Here is a 16,173-nt window from a genome sequence, read left to right as displayed (position 1 = left end):
TGATGCTCTTTTTTTGTTTATAGCGCATGATCAAAAAATTGCACAGGTGATCAAATACCACCAAAAGAAAGCTCTGTTTGTGGGAAAAAAAGGACGTCAAATTCGTTTAGGTACAGCGTCGCACAACCGCGCAATTCTCCGTTAAAGTCACGCAGTGCCGAATAGCAAAATAGGCCCTGGTCAGGAAGGGGGTAAAATCTTCCGGGGCTTAAGTGGTTAAGAGTTGCATGCATACAGGAATTCACAACAAGCTACCTCAAGCCAGCGTCAGGCTGGAGGGAGCTGTCTAAGAGACTTTTGAGTGCAAAGCATTGTCAGAATTTCAGTATTCTACAGTCCTGGATCTTCTGGACTTAAGTCGGGGTCCCAGCACCATGTTCAGAGTTACATTGTGTTTAGAGCGTCAGTGAGCGTTGGCTGGCGTCGGCTGGCGTCAAAGCAGCGCTAACAGACATTTTTCTGGAAAAAGTCCCAAAGTTGTACCTAGTTGAGCCTAAGGAGTATCCCACTCATTCCCTTCTCCCATCCCCTAAAATACAATAAAACAACCAAACAAAGATGCCGGAGTTGTCAATGTCTCAGTTCTCACACCCAGGGTCGCAGCTCTCATGGGCTGGAGAGGTTACCGGTAACAATGGAAGAACCCACCTCAGGCTCAATGCCTGGAAAACCTGGTACAATAACATGTGCTATAGCAATATTCAATCTTCTAATATACAATGTAACATGAAAACAATATTGTGCAAATTAGATAGTACCAAAGACCTCAGTTAAAAAGCAAAAAGTGACAAGTGTCAAATAGTAATAAACAAAGATAAAACAAAATTCATATTACAATGTCCATAAGTGTCCAATAGAAAAAGTCCCAATAGGTGTAACACCATATAATCCATATGTTCCAAAGGATAAAGAGGATGCGTGTTTGTTTCAACTGCAAGATGATAGTTCTTCCCAATATATAGCACTCACACCATGATGGAATGACACCCCAAGTGAACAGGATATATACAAAGTTGCCACTCACCAGATGCTGTTGATCCTCCTTGCCATACGGCAATAGGATCAAGAAGGCTTGGTAGGTCCTTCGACCCAAGACGTATACTCCGATCAATCCTGCGATCCCTCTCACTGACCGACTCAGATACTCCAGATAAGATGATTCATGCAGAAAAAAGGAATAGAGAACTGACTCCACATAGCAAATGTAGCTCCCCTCCTAGGTAGGTGCTAGTGAGAGAGTATAGTTTTGAGCTCTGTCTTCTAACCAGAGGGGCTGCAGGTAAATCTATATTGCTCTCTGCCTATCAGGGAGCAGGATCTGTTAGTGAGGTCTTCTCATTGTGCTCAGTATGCGATTCATTCAGCCTGGATAGTGTTTCATGCTGGTCCAATAGGGATGCATGTTGGACACTGGGAGGAAACCTGACAAATGGGTGTATAGGCTTTTGATACAGTCCTTATGATTGGCAGAGGGCAGGTCACCTCGGTGCATGCTGGGGTACTGTATAAAAAGCCGGGAGCACATGTACTGAGGGGACTTCGGTTGGAGAGCAGGAGTCCCAGAGGGAGGGGGTGGCTGCCTCCTCCTCTATAGAGGTGCCATGCGGTCGCAGAAGGTCATCCTGAGGGCCAGAGGAGAGAATGAGAGGAGCTGAACCCAGACATCCAGGGTAGCTGACTGAGAGAGGAGCCCCTTTAGACTCTAAGGCTGCTGTATCGTGAGTACAGGGACTCGTGTCAAGGGGCCTGACCTCAGAGGGCCACCCCTGCTCATAGGATAGTCAGTGGATGGTTGTCAGCAGAGAGAGGGAGGATACTAGGGAGAGTGTCCTGAAGATAAGAGATTGTCCACCAAGCCGTCTTGAAGGAACCAATAGACTTAATCCTTATTCATCCAAAGTGGCAGGATGAATTAACAGCCTGGCTGTTCCATATCTAAAATCTAAGTATAGAAGATAGAAGTCCTCAAATACTGTGAATAGTTAATTGGAGTATCCCACTATTCCCTTCTCCTATCCCCATTATAAAATAAACAACAAAACAACCAAATACCCCTGGACTGATTACTGAAGTGTGAGCCAGGAGGAAATAAAAAAATTGCATTTGCTTATAGCCGTGTGCTGGTAACCAGGGGGACCCGCAGAGTGGATATCTGGCAGTCCTTACGGGGGCAGTGCTACATATAAAAATATAAAGGCCTATTGAAAGCCCATAACAAGGGCTATACTTAGGGCAAACAAATAAATAAATAAAACAAGAACAATTATAGCAGCAGTGGACAAAAATAACTCCCATGCGTCTTCCTGCACTAGTGTAGGGAGCCATGCAAGGTACAGCGCACTGGATTCCTCGCTTGTGTTCCACTTGCAGCGTGTGACCTCTCCACGTGCATTCCAACTTTACACGTTTCGTCATTGGTTTGACGTCTTCAGAAGGTCCTGAAGAATTAGGCGCGCTGTACCTTGCACGGCTATCTGAAGTCCGTTCTCCATTCCTTTTTTCTGCATGAATCATCTTACCTGGAGTATCTGAGTCGGTCAGTGAGAGGGATCGCAGGATTGATCGGAGTATACGTCTTGGGTCAAAGGACCTACCAAGCCTTCTTGATCCTATTGCCGTATGGCAAGGAAGATCAACAGCATCTGGTGAGTGGCAACTTTATATATATCCTGTTCACTTGGGGTGTCATTCTATCCTGGTGTGAGTGCTATATATTGGGAAGAACTTTCATCTTACAGTTGAAACAAACACGGATCCACTTTATCCTTTGGAACATATGGATTATATGGTGTTACACCTATTGGGACTTTTTCTATTGGACACTTATGCACATTGTAATATGAATTTTGTTTTATTTTTGTTTATTACTATTTGGCACTTGTCACTTTTTGCTTTTTAACTGAGGTCTTTGGTACTATCTAATTTGAACAATATTTTTTTTAATGTTATATTGTATATTGATGTAGCACCCTCCTAGATAGGTGCTAGGCAGGGAGAATAGTTTGCTCTGCCTGCTCAACAGGGGAGTAGGAGGTAAATCACAGTCTGCTCCATCTGCTTATCATGGGAGCCTGATCAGTAGTTAGGCCTGTTACATGGGCTCGGGATGTGATTAATCTGGACTGAGGGAGTGTCCCCACTGTATTCAATAGGGGAGCCTGTTGGACAGTGTAGGAAACCCAGCCAGTGACTCACAGGCTTTTATGACTATCCCAGTTGGTTAGCACAAACAGTGGTGCATCCTGGGATATGTTATTAAAGCCAAGGGCACATGTAACAGGGTGTCTATGGGCGGGAAGCCAGGTCCCAGGAGGAGGGTGATGGCTGTCTCTCCTCCTGTCTGTTGTGGAAGGTGGTCAGTCACAGGCGGTCGGCCTAGTGAGCCAAGAGTGTGGTGCTGAGCCAGGAGGTCCAGGAAGCTGACAAGTGGAGTTGGAGGCAGAGCAACCTTGGGAAAAACAGTGTCTGTGAGTACCGGGGAGCTTACCAGGGGTCTGCCCAGGAAAGGGGACCGCTCCAGTGGAGAATTCAGGGGACAGGTGTCAGTGCACACAGCAAGTGATAAAGGGGGTGCCAAGTTAGAACCCTGAAGAATAACTCAAACAGGATCACATTATCTATCTTCACTTCTGTGCAAGGTGAAGCAGCGGCCTTGCCGCACACTACAGCTAGTTGTCCTCAAGATTGTGCATAGTTGGAGAATCCCACTCATCCTTTCTCCTATCCCAGTTCTAAATAAAAACACAAAAAAAAAAACAACATCCCCTGGATTGATTATTGACTGAGCCAAGGACATTTAATGTCTGCTATCAGTTGCTAAGGGTAACCCAGGGGAATCCAGAAAGTGCAATTCTCAGAAGTCCTCTAGGGGGCAGTGCTACATCAAGAAGATTGAATATTGCTATTGCACATATTATTACCACATTTTTCACTACCATAGCAAGCGTTGGTGTCAGCATGTATTATTCCATCCAAGCTGTGTGTTTATACTGTTTTTAGCTTTTTGAGCTTACCCCAACAGCTGCTTCTTATTGTCCTGATACATTTATCTTACTTTGTAGTGATTTTTTTTATACTATTACACTAACCTTTCGGCGCGAGTGAAATTATACTATTTTATTTACAACTGCTTGTAGTCTCCACCAGTGGTGCATGTAAGGTGGCTTGTAAATTGCCATTGTTGGCGCCAACTGGTACAAGTCCCCGCCCCATTTCTTCTTAGTTACATAGTTAGTGAGGTTGAAAAAAGACATCAGTCCATCCAGTTCAACCTTTGATGTGCGTGTGTTTGCTGTTAACCGTACATTGTATACTCCTGTATGTTGTGGTCTCTAAGGTGCCCATCTAATAGTTTTTTGAAACTATCGATGCTCCCTGCTGATGCGACTGCTTGTGGAAGAGAATTCCACATCCTTACTGCTCTTACAGTGAAGAACCCCTTACGCACTTTAAGGTTAACCCGCCTTTCCTCTAGTTTTAGTGAGTGGCCACGTGTCTTATTGTATTTCCTTTCTCTGAATAGTTTGTTCCTTATGCTAGGGTCGCCAGTACAGTATTTATACATTGATATCATATCCCCCCTCAATCGTCTCTTCTCCAGAGAGAATAAGTCCAGTGCTTGTAGTCTTTCCTCATAGCTGATGTCCTCCATTCCCCTAATTATTTTTGTTGCCCCTCTCTGGACTCTTTCCAGTTCCAGCACATCCTTCCTGAGGACCGGTGCCCAGAACTGGACAGCATACTCCAGATGTGGCAGGACCAGAGTCTTGTAGAGTGGGAGAATAATCTCTTTATTTCTGGAGTGAATCCCCTTTTTTATACAGTATTCTGTTGGCTTTGCTTGCAGCGGCTTGGCATTGCATACCACTGCCAAGCCTGTTGTCTACCAGTACCCCCAAGTCCTTTTCCATCCTAGACTCACCCAGAGGTCCCCCCCCCCCCAGTGAGTAGCTTGCTTTCTGGTTTCTGGCACCCAAGTGCATTACTTTACATTTTTCGACATTAAACCTCATCTGCCATGTAGTTGCCCACCCCATTATTTTGTTCAGGTCCGCTTGTAAGGTTTCCACATCCCGCATAGAAGATATTGGCATGCTTAGTTTAGTATCATCCGCAAATACTGAGATTGTACTAGATATCCCCTCCTCTAGATCATTTATGAATAAATTAAACAGGATAGGTCCCAGGACCGAACCCTGGGGGACCCCACTTTCCACACCCGCCCAATCCGAGTACTCCCCATTAATCATCACCCTCTGGACTCTCCCCTGGAGCCAGTTCTCTATCCAGGTACTCACCTTATGGTCCATACCTACCTTCCTTAGTTTGTACAGTAAGCGTTTGTGGGGAACGGTGTCAAAGGCCTTTGCAAAGTCCAGATACACCACATCCACAGGCTTACCTTTATCTAGGTGGCAGCTCACTTCATCGTAGAAGGTTAATAGATTGGTTTGGCAAGAACGATTTTTCATGAATCCATGCTGATTACTACTAATAATACCGTTTTCATTGCTAAAGTCTTGTATGTGGTCCCTTAACATCCCCTCCAAAATCTTGCAGACTACTGATGTTAGGCTGACCGGCCTATAGTTACCCGGGATATATCTCAGCCCCTTTTTAAATATTGGTACCACGTTGGCTTTTTTCCAATCAGCTGGCACCATACCCGTCTGTAAACTATCCTTAAAGATCAAGAATAATGGTCTGGCTAGAGCAACACCCCCACCCGCTTGAAACCTTAAACCTCCTGCGATCTAGTGCCCAACTCTTTGCCAGAGGCCTTTCCATGACACAATTAGCCTTTATATTCTGAAGAAAGGAATGTCCACACAAAAGAAATACTATTGATACACTTTACTGGTGTTACTTCAGAAGATGGCAATTACTGTCACATCACACAGACATACTATCACTTGACAGCAGTGGCGCATCTATGTGTCTGGCCCCCTCATCTACATGCAGGGCCCAGGACGCATTTAGTTCAATAGGGTTTTTTTTTTTGAAGCACGTGATTAGAGCCAGAGGCTCTAATAGGCTTCAAAAAAGGGTTGGCTCGGGGCGCAGAGCACTGCGTCCAGAGCCCACCCAGTTGTGTGACAATAGCGAATGAATATTCGCTATTGCCAAACTGATTCTCCTCCTGGCCAATCAGGAAGCGGGTCCTGAGACCCGTTTCCCGATTGGCTGAAAGGAGAGGCCATGCTATTGGCCAAGGGGGAGAAGGAGGGAGGAGACTGAGGGGGAAGCCCGCCACCGCTGCCGCAGACTGAGGGGGAAGCCACCACTGCAGACTGAGGAGAAAGCCACCGCCTGCCCAGGGTGAGTGAGCCGGCGACTGGGGTGGTGTGGTGGGGGTGGTATGATGAGGTCTGTCTGCCGCCCCCCCGGCCCATGGAGCACCAGCCGCCACTGCTTGACAGTACTTTGTCAATCATATATATAGTGGACTATCCGCAGAAAGCAGCACACAACACTTCAGCCATCTTCCCTTTTACAGTCTCTCACCTTCCCAGGGTCATTAGTACTCACTCAGAGGGCTCTGGCTTACCTTAGGCTATCTGTGTTCAATTCCCGACTCTCTGCTTGTCGTTTGAGAGACAGGAACACTGCCACTGAACCTCTAGCTTCAGTGCACTTCTCCCAGGTCCTCTATGGTAATAGGCTCACTTAAGATAAGTCATTGCCTGGCCTAAAGGGTCTTGGGCAACTTGTTCTAGTCTCCACCACCATATAAGACAGGATGACTACAGCCGGTTTTTCTGGGTGCAGAGCTATCACTCCCGGTGCTCCAGGCCTGACAAGGACCCCTGCACTAGGTTACTACATCTGTACACTGTGGGGTATATAGCTCCCATGCCCCAACTGTTCTAAGGCTCCACCCTACCTGGCTTATATTTGGGCACTGATTCACCCATGATACACTACAGAAAGGCTCTAACCAAAAGGGACCTAACAACTGATTACACAATTCTCTGTCACCACACATTATTCCAGCGCCACCTAGTGGTAGACTAGCTAACTGCACCCACTAACACGCATGTGACACAATGGCACATCAAAAGAACAATTATAACAGAAAGTGCCCGAACAAGGTCATAACTGGCAGGATTGCCAAGTTTATATTATAAGTTGCAACCTTGATGGTAAGATGACCACCTCTCCTACTAGAAAATACTGGCTTTATGATTTATTTTCTACTAATAAAATTGGTGGCAAGTCCCATTTCTACTGGTCAGGCCAGTGAAATACTCCAAAAACCCTAAGTTATTGGTGAATTGTGCTGTTAGATTGGAGGTCAGTGGTGATGTGTGCCATAATTTTGGCAGTTGATGTAGACATTTCCCATTAAATTAACGATGGTTAACTGTGCTGCGAAAAAAAAAAAAACTATGTTTTGGTCTTCAACAAAATGGTGGCTGTGGAGGATATCCTTATTAATAAGGACTATTGCACATGTCCCCTGTGGCAAAACGGGAGAAAAGAGCATTGCAGTCTTAAAAACAAAGTTGTTGTGGGGTTTCTCAAAGCAGTTCCTATTGCCTGCAACTGGAGGTACTGCCATTTGGTAGAGGAAATATACCTTTCCACCCAGAGCATGTGCAATGGCTCTTGGCCACATTAGGTTTGAAAATTTAAACTGTACATGGAGCCAGATGAACTGGTATCTTTTTTCAACCTGAATAACTATGTAACATGAGCATCCACAGACCTTGCTTTGAAAATATAATTCCAATAAATGTGATAAATTATAGAGCAGGGGTAAGATTAGAAAGATTTGGAGGTTGAGTTGAGGAGTAGAGTAGGGAGGGGGGTATGGAAGACAGTCTGTATACTGTGAGGCTGGAATTCTGGGGGTAGGAGTTTAGGAGAAGAATGGGGGGGGGGTTACGGAGGACAGTTTGTATACTGTAAAGCTGAAGCTCTATGAGTATTTAGGAGAATATAATACTGTGAGGCTGGTGCTCTATTAGAAGGTTTATGAGACGAATGTAAGGAGGAGGTATGGAGGACAGTTTGTATAATGTGAGGCTGGAGCTCTGAGGGTGGGGGGTTAGGAGGAGAATGGAGGGGGGTATGGAGGACACATTTGTATACTGTGAGGCTGGTGCTATGGGGGTGGAGGTTTAGAAGGAGAAGGAAAGGGGGTATGGAGGACAGTTTGTATACTGTGAGGCCGGAGCTTTGGAGGTGGGTGCTTGGGTGGAGAGCAGATGTGGGTATGGAGGACATTCTATATACTGTGAGGTTGGATCTTTGGGAGTGGAGGTTTAGAAGGAGAAGGAAAGGGGGTATGGAGGACAGTTTGTATACTGTAAGGCTGGTGCTCTGGAGGTGGAGGTTTAGGAGGAGAATGGAGGAGGGTATGGAGGACAGTTTGTATACTGTGAGCCTGGTGCTCTGGGAATGGAGGTTTAGGAGAAAAACTGAGGAGGGTATGGAGGACAGATTGTATAATATGAGGTTGGTTCTTTGGGAGTTGAGGTTTAGGAGGAGAATGGAGGAGGGTATGGAGGACAGTTTGTATAATGTGAGGCTGGAGCTCTGGCGGTGGGGACTTGGGTGGAGAGCAAAGACTGGCGCTCTATGATTGGGGGTTTAGGATGAGAACCAGTGGCGTAGCATGGGTTGTCAGCACCCGGGGCAAGGCAAGTAACCCGCGGGATTTTAGCACTCGAGTCTCTTCCACTAGATTAGTTAAAGAAACCCTTACCTCCTAAGCACATGTATTGTTTGTTATGAAAATACTGATGTAATTAAAGTAAAATGCATCTAAATACAAGTTTGAATGACCACCTTTCAATGCAGAGAGACCAGCGTGCCCCCTTTCAATGCAGAATGACCAGCATGCCCCCATTCAATGCAGAATGACCAGCATGCCCCCATTCAATGCAGAATGACCAGCGTGCCCCCTTTCAGTGCAGAATGACCAGCGTGCCCTCTTTCAATGCAGAATGAACAGCGTGCCCCCTTTCAATGCAGAATAACCAGCATGCCCCCTTTCAATGCAGACATCATCGTGCCCCCTTTCAATGCAGACAGACCAGCGTGCCCCCCTTCAATGCAGAGAGACCAGCGTGCCCCCTTTCATTACAGAGAGACTTACCTGCAGCGGTGGCTTCTCCTCAGTTCCCCACATCTTCTTGAGTCCTCCCTCCTCCTCCTCGGCCAATGGCATGAGTTCGCCTTTCGGCCAATTAGGAAGCGGGCCTCGGACCCGCTTCCTGATTGGCCAGGAGGAGGATCCCTGTGACAATTGCGAATTTTCATTCGCTATTGTCACACAATGGGTTCACTGCTCTGCACCCCGGGTCCACCCTTTTTTGAAGCCTATTAGAGCCTCTGGCTCTAATCAGGCGATTAAAAAAAAAAAACCCACTCTGTGACAGCGCCAGGCTGCTGACTCACTCGCTGCTAAACTGACTGAGCAGTGAGGAGAGGGGGCATAGGTGGGGTTTGGCTTGCAACGCCACCCCACCCTACACCAATGGATAGGTGAGGCACAGTCCAGCCCTGTCCCAACCTGCCATTTTCATCCATAGGGCGGCCGCGCTGGACATCTCCCAGCCTAAAGATGGAGGCAGCCGCAGACAGTGTGTGAACTTTGTATGTCAGAGTCAGACAGACAGAGTGACACTGCGGATGCGCCCCCCCAGATGTTGCGCCCGGTGCGGCTGGCCCCCCTTGCACCCCCCACGCTACGCCACTGATGAGAACGGAGGGTGGTGGGGAATGGAGAATGGTCTTTATACTGGGAGGCTGCTGCTCTGTGAGTACGGATTTAGGAGGAAAATGTAGAGGTGTATGGAGGACAGTTTGTATAATATGAGGTTGGTTCTTTGGGAGTTGAGGTTTAGGAGGAGAAGGGAGGAGGGTACGGAGGACAGTTTGTATATGGTGAGGCTGGTGCTCTGGCGGTGGAGGTTTAGGAGGAGAATGGAGGAGGGTATGGAGGACAGTTTGTATAATGTGAGGCTGGAACTCTGGCGGTGGGGACTTGGGTGGAGAGCAAAGGCTGGCGCTCTATGATTGGGGGTTTAGGATGAGAACGGAGGGTGGTGGGGAATGGAGAATGGTCTTTATACTGTGAGGCTGCTGCTCTGTGAGTACGGATTTAGGAGGAAAATGTAGAGGTGTATGGAGGACAGTTTGCATACTGTGAGGCTGAAGGTCTGGGAATGAGGATTCAGGAGGAGAATGGAGGTGGGATTTGGACGACAGGCTGTATATTGTGAGGTGATGGGATAGATATATACTATTGAATTATATATAAAGTATTTTTTTCTTATTTTCTAGACATGAAGGGTAAAGTCTTCCTGTTCCCTAAACAAACCTACACAGACTATGTGTCTTTAACACCGAATATTACGAAGCCATTGGAGAAAGTCAGCGTCTGTCTACGTTCTTTCACCGACCTTCTTCACACTTACAGTCTCTTCTCTCTAGCTACTCCCGGAGTGGGCAGCGCTTTCTATTTTCACGAATCCTTATCCTTATCCGGCAGCTCTGTATATATAAACCAGGATTCCACCTCTATTTTGACAGGCGGGGGACCCTTCGACTGGAGGCACACCTGTGTGACCTGGGACTCGGACAATGGAGTGGTCCAACTTTGGGTCAATGGAATGATCTACCCCAGAAAGGTCTGCATGAAAGGGTCTTCTATTGCGGCTGAAACCAGCATTGTTCTAGGACAGAAACAGGATTATTTTGAGGGACAGTCTTTCTCTTTATGGCCATTTGTTGGAGAAATAAGTGATGTCCACATGTGGGATTATGTCCTGACACCAGATGAAATGCTGCAAGCCTTGTATGGCAATGTCCATGGAAATGTCATCAACTGGAACTCCCTTCTCTATGAAGTTAAAGGGGACATTCCTGTCCAGCCCATGTATCGGTGCACATATTACAACTCCTACAAATCTTGTAGTTAAATCCCAACAACGCCCCCCCCCCCCCCCCCCCCCCACCCATTCCCACCTTCCCATATTCAATGTTCTGGCTGAGGGAAGAAGGTTCTTATCCAAGATTTTGCAATACATCATACATTGCAATACAATACAATGCCTCGTCCATTGGCCCCTCAATGTGGCAAAATTGGCCCCAAAACATCATCTTTCCACCTCCGTGCTTGACTGTAGGGATGGTGTTCTTATGGTGTTCTTAGGGTCATAGTCAGCATTTTCCTTCCTCCAAACATGGCGAGTCAAGTTAATGCCAAAGAGTTCAATTTTGGACCATAGCACTTACTCCCAATGTTCAATGGCATGACTGTACATGTGCCTTCTTGAGGAGGGGGACTCATCATGTTTGGCAGAAGAAAAATGCTGATTTTGACCCTAAAAACCCCATCCCTACAGTCAAGCACGGAGGTGGAAACATTATGCTTTGGGGGCTGTTTCTCTGCTAAAGGTACAGATTGACTTTGCCACATTGAGGGGCCAATGGACGGGGCCATGTATTGTAAAATCTTGGATGAGAACCTTCTTCTCTTAGCCAGAACACTGAAGATGGGTCCTGGATGGGTCTTTCAGCATGACAATGACCCAAAACATACCGCCAAGGCAACAAAAGAGTGGTTTAACCACATAAGCCCCGGAAGATTTTACCCCCTTCCTGACCAGGGCCTATTTTGCGATTCGGCACTGCGTGAATTTAACGGACAATTGCATGGTCGTGCAACGCTGTACCTAAACGAATTTGACGTCCTTTTGTTCGAACAAACAGAGCTTTCTTTTGGTGGTATTTGATCACCTGTGCGATCTTTTGATCATGCGCTATAAACAAAAAAAGAGCGTAAATTTTTCAAAAATAACAATATTTTTCACATTTTTTTATATGAAATTCCCCCCAAAAAAATGTAAAAATCAAAATTTGTTAACATTTTAGTCCAATTTGTTTTATGCTACCTATGTTTGGTAAAAAAAAATCGCAAAAAGCATATATTTTGATTGGTTTGCGCAAAAGTTATTGCGTTTACTAACTAAGGGAAAGATTTTGTTCATTTTTGTTGTTGTTTTTTTAACGAGTAATTGCGGCGATCTGCTATTTCTTTTGCGGGACCACGACATTGCGGCGGACAGATCGGACCCTTGAATGACATTTTTGACACTTTTGGGGTTACCAGTGACATTACTGCAGTAATCAGTGCTATACATATGCACTGTTACTGTAAAAATGACACTGGCAGTGAAGGAGTTAACTTTATTGGAGAGGGAGGGGTTAACTGTGTCCCTAGGGGCGTGTTTCTAACTGTGATTGGCTGTGGCTACTAGTGTAAGAACAGAGATCAACGGTCCTACATAGTAGAACCGTGTGATCTCCATTCTTACACAGGGGAGAATGACAGGCGGCTTGTTTACATTAGCCGCCTGCCTTTCTTCCGGTGTAATGGACGATCGCGAGTGCCTGGCGGACATCGGGTCCACCGGGCACATGCGCGGGGGGGTCCGTGACCGCGCGGGAGTGCGCCTCCTGCAGCACGCGCTCGCTCCCTAGAGCCTCACAGGCTAGCGACCTAGCCCTACGTCGCTTTGCCTGTGAGGGGCTGACCGCCGCCGTAAATAGTCGTGCGGCGGTCGGCAAGCGGTTAAGAAGAAGCACATTAAGGTCATGGAGTGGCCTAGTCAGAATCATTAGATCTTAATCCTATAGAAAATTTATTGAGGGAGCTGAAACTTAATTTACCAAGAGACAGCCAAGAAACCTTAAGGACTGAAAGAAGATCTGTTAAGAAGAGTGGACCAAAATCCCTAATGAGATGTGTGCAAACCTTGTCACCAACTACAAGAAACGTCTGACCTCTGTGCTTGCCGACAAGTGTTTCTCCACCAACTACTAAGTCATGTTTTCCTTGGGGATCAAATACTTATTTTACTCACTAGACTGCAACTCCATTTATAACATTTGTATCATGTGTTGTTTTCTGGATTTTTGGTTGATATTTGATATGATATTCTGTCTCTATCATATAAAACACAGCTATGATAAAAATCACAGACCCTTCATTTTTTTGTAAGTGGGCAAACTTACACAATCTGCAGGGGATCAAATAATTATTTTTCCCACTGTATTTTTTTTTTAAATTAAAGATAAGGATCATGCCAGAAGAAAGTAAAAGAGAGTCTCACAGAGCATAAAACCTTTGTGATGCAGTAGGTCCTCTTCCTCTTGGGTCTTCTCCCAGCAGTAGGTGGTCCTGGATATTGCAGAGAGGAGCACAGCACCGTTCTCTGGATCATTACACTAAGTGCAGGGTGCTTGGGGGATGCCCATCAGGGGCTGGAACTATGACACCCTGCACTTATAGTCTTCAGGTTAAATGATGGTGGGTGTCATTCCACCCAGAAGACACCGGTGCTACAGCATGTGCTAGTACACAAACAAGGCAGCGACACATAATAAGATACATTCCCATAACCTGCAAGGTGTCCTTATTTTCTCCTCTACATCGGCTAGAAACTGGATCAGATGTCTAAATCAGCACAAGAGAAATGAGCGCTGAAATCTGATTGGTTGTTATATACAACTTATTCATGTCCTGTTATACACCTATACATATGTAGGAATGTCTTCCCGAAGGTCTGATGAATGTGCACTTGTTTTTTGGTTTTGCTGTAGTGCAGGGAGTCCTGTGTTGTATCTTCTGCCTGACTCTTTTGGATGATCCAGAGCAATGGTCTCCAAACTGTGGTTTGAGAGCTGGCCATTAACTGGCCCGTGAGGCACTACCCCTCCCATTGACACCAATGATGGGGAACTATTTCTCCCAATGACACCAGTAATGGGGCACTATTCCTTCAACAGACACCATCAATGGGGTATTTTTCCTTGACACCATAGTTGGGACACCATTCTTCCCACTGGCACTAACAATATAGTACTATTCCTTCCACTGACACCAACCATGGAGTGCTATTCTTCCCACAGACACCAACAATGGGGCTCTATTTCTCTCACTGATACCAATGATAGAGCATTATTCCTCCCACTCACACCAATGATGGGGCACTATTCCTCCCACTGATACTAATGATGGGACACTATTCCTCCCACTGATAACAATGATGGGGCACTATTCCTCCCACTGACACCAATAATGGGGCACTATTCCTCCCACTGATACTAATGATGGGACACTATTCCTCCCACTGATACTAATGATGGGACACTATTCCTCCCACTGATAACAATGATGGGGCACTATTCCTCTCACTGATACCAATGATGGGGCACTATTCCTCTCACTGACACCAATGATGGGGCACTATTCCTCTCACTGACACCAATGATGGGGCACTATTCCTCTCACTGACACCAATAATGGGGCACTATTCTTCCCACTGACACCAATAATGGGGCACTATTCCTCTCACTGACACCAATGATGGGGCACTATTCCTCCCACTGACACCAATAATGGGGCACTATTCTTCCCACTGACACCAATGATGGGGCACTATTCCTCTCACTGACACCAATGATGGGGCACTATTCCTCTCACTGATACCAATGATGGGGCACTATTCCTCTCACTGACACCAATAATGGGGCACTATTCTTCCCACTGACACCAATAATGGGACACTATTCCTCTCACTGACACCAATGATGAGGCACTATTCCTCTCACTGACACCAATGATGGAGCACTATTCCTCCCACGGACACCAATGATGGAGCACTATTCCTTCCACTGACACAAATAATCGGGGACTATTTGTCTTAGTTCCTGTTTCAGCCATGGGTTGCAATTCCTTCCACTGGCACCAATGATGGGGCACTATTCCTCACACCAACACATTTCTGATGGGGAAAATACTTCTCACTGACACCATCAGTAAAGCATTATTCCCCCCACTGACACCAATGATGGGGCACAATTCCTCCCATTGACACTAATGATGAGGTATTAGTCCTCCCACTGACACCAATGGTGGGAAACTATTTCTCTCACTCACCTATTCCTTCTATTTATGTCAGTCATTATTATTATTATTATACAGGGTTTATATAGTGCCAACAGTTTGCGCAGCGCTTTACAGTGTGAGGGAAGACAATACAGTTACAATACAGTTCAAAACAGGAGGAACTAGAGGGCCCTGCTCTTTAGAGCTTACAATCTAGAAGTCATGGGGCACTATTTCTTCCACTGACACCAATGATGGGGCATTATTCTTCCCACTGACACCAATGATGGGGCATTATTCTTCCCACTGACACCAATGATGGGGCATTATTCTTCCCACAGACTGCAACGATGGAGCACTATTCCTCCCTCTGACACCAGAGACATAGGAGTACTATTCTTCCCACAGACACCAACAATGAGGGATCTTTCCTCCCACTGATATCAATGATGGGAGCACTATACCCCTTATTGACACCACTGATGGGGTAATATATCTCTCACTGACACCATCAATGGGGCACCTGCCACTGACACCAACGAAAGAGCAATATTCATTTCACTGAAACCAACAATGGGGCACTATTCTTCCCACTGATACCAATGATGGCACACTATTCTCCCCACTAACACCAATGATGGGGCACTATTCCTCCCACTGACACCAATGATGGGGCACTATTCCTCCCACTGATACCAATGATGGGACACTATTCCTCCCACTGATACCAATGATGGGGCACTATTCCTTCCACCTAAACCAATGATGGGACACTATTGATCTTTTATTAAAAAGAATCAAGCAACAAATTTTATACAAAAGTAAAAAAACAGAACTATAGTAGAATATTCCAACCGAAAACAAAGGAATACACATCCATGTGCAGAATATATACAATCTATACATAATCCACTTCCAACATTTTAAGAAAACTATTTACATAAAGCAGCAGAGAGGGCCTAAGAGGCACAACCCATCACCTATGTATGCAGCCATTTATCAAAAACTGAGCATTAAGAAAAAATCTAGGGTGATAAGAGACAGAAAGCCACACCCGGGAAAGAGACTCCTGGCAGTCAGGGAGGCTTGAAACCCCCCCACGCCTTCAACCAAGCCCTCTGACCCCACTTGTCTCTCTCAAGAGCCCGAATCTTCCCCACCTCATGCAGAATGTCACACACCACCACCTGAACAGGAAGGATTTTACGCCGAAGGGTGACCTGACACTGTGCGTTCCAGGTGTAATAACGGACTACTAAACTAACTAA

The 16,173-nt window shown here is 46.0% G+C and overlaps 1 protein-coding gene across 1 annotated transcript in view; it reads left to right on the top strand.

Annotated features, from left to right (window-relative positions):
* LOC309554237 (C-reactive protein-like) overlaps window positions 1-10,953 on the top strand; it is a 32,024-nt gene extending 21,071 nt beyond the window's left edge. Inside the window, exon 3 of the mRNA XM_082255874.1 lies at window positions 10,294-10,953. Within this exon, the coding sequence (XP_082112000.1) occupies window positions 10,294-10,931 (638 nt within the window). The 3' untranslated portion in view covers window positions 10,932-10,953. The remainder of the gene's footprint in view (window positions 1-10,293) is intronic.
* The last annotated feature ends 5,220 nt before the right edge of the window (window positions 10,954-16,173 follow it).

This window comes from Pelophylax lessonae (genome assembly GCF_965119305.1).
Source record: "Pelophylax lessonae genome assembly, chromosome: 4".
Lineage (NCBI taxonomy): Eukaryota > Metazoa > Chordata > Amphibia > Anura > Ranidae > Pelophylax > Pelophylax lessonae.
This window is presented reverse-complemented; position numbering and strand designations above follow the sequence as displayed.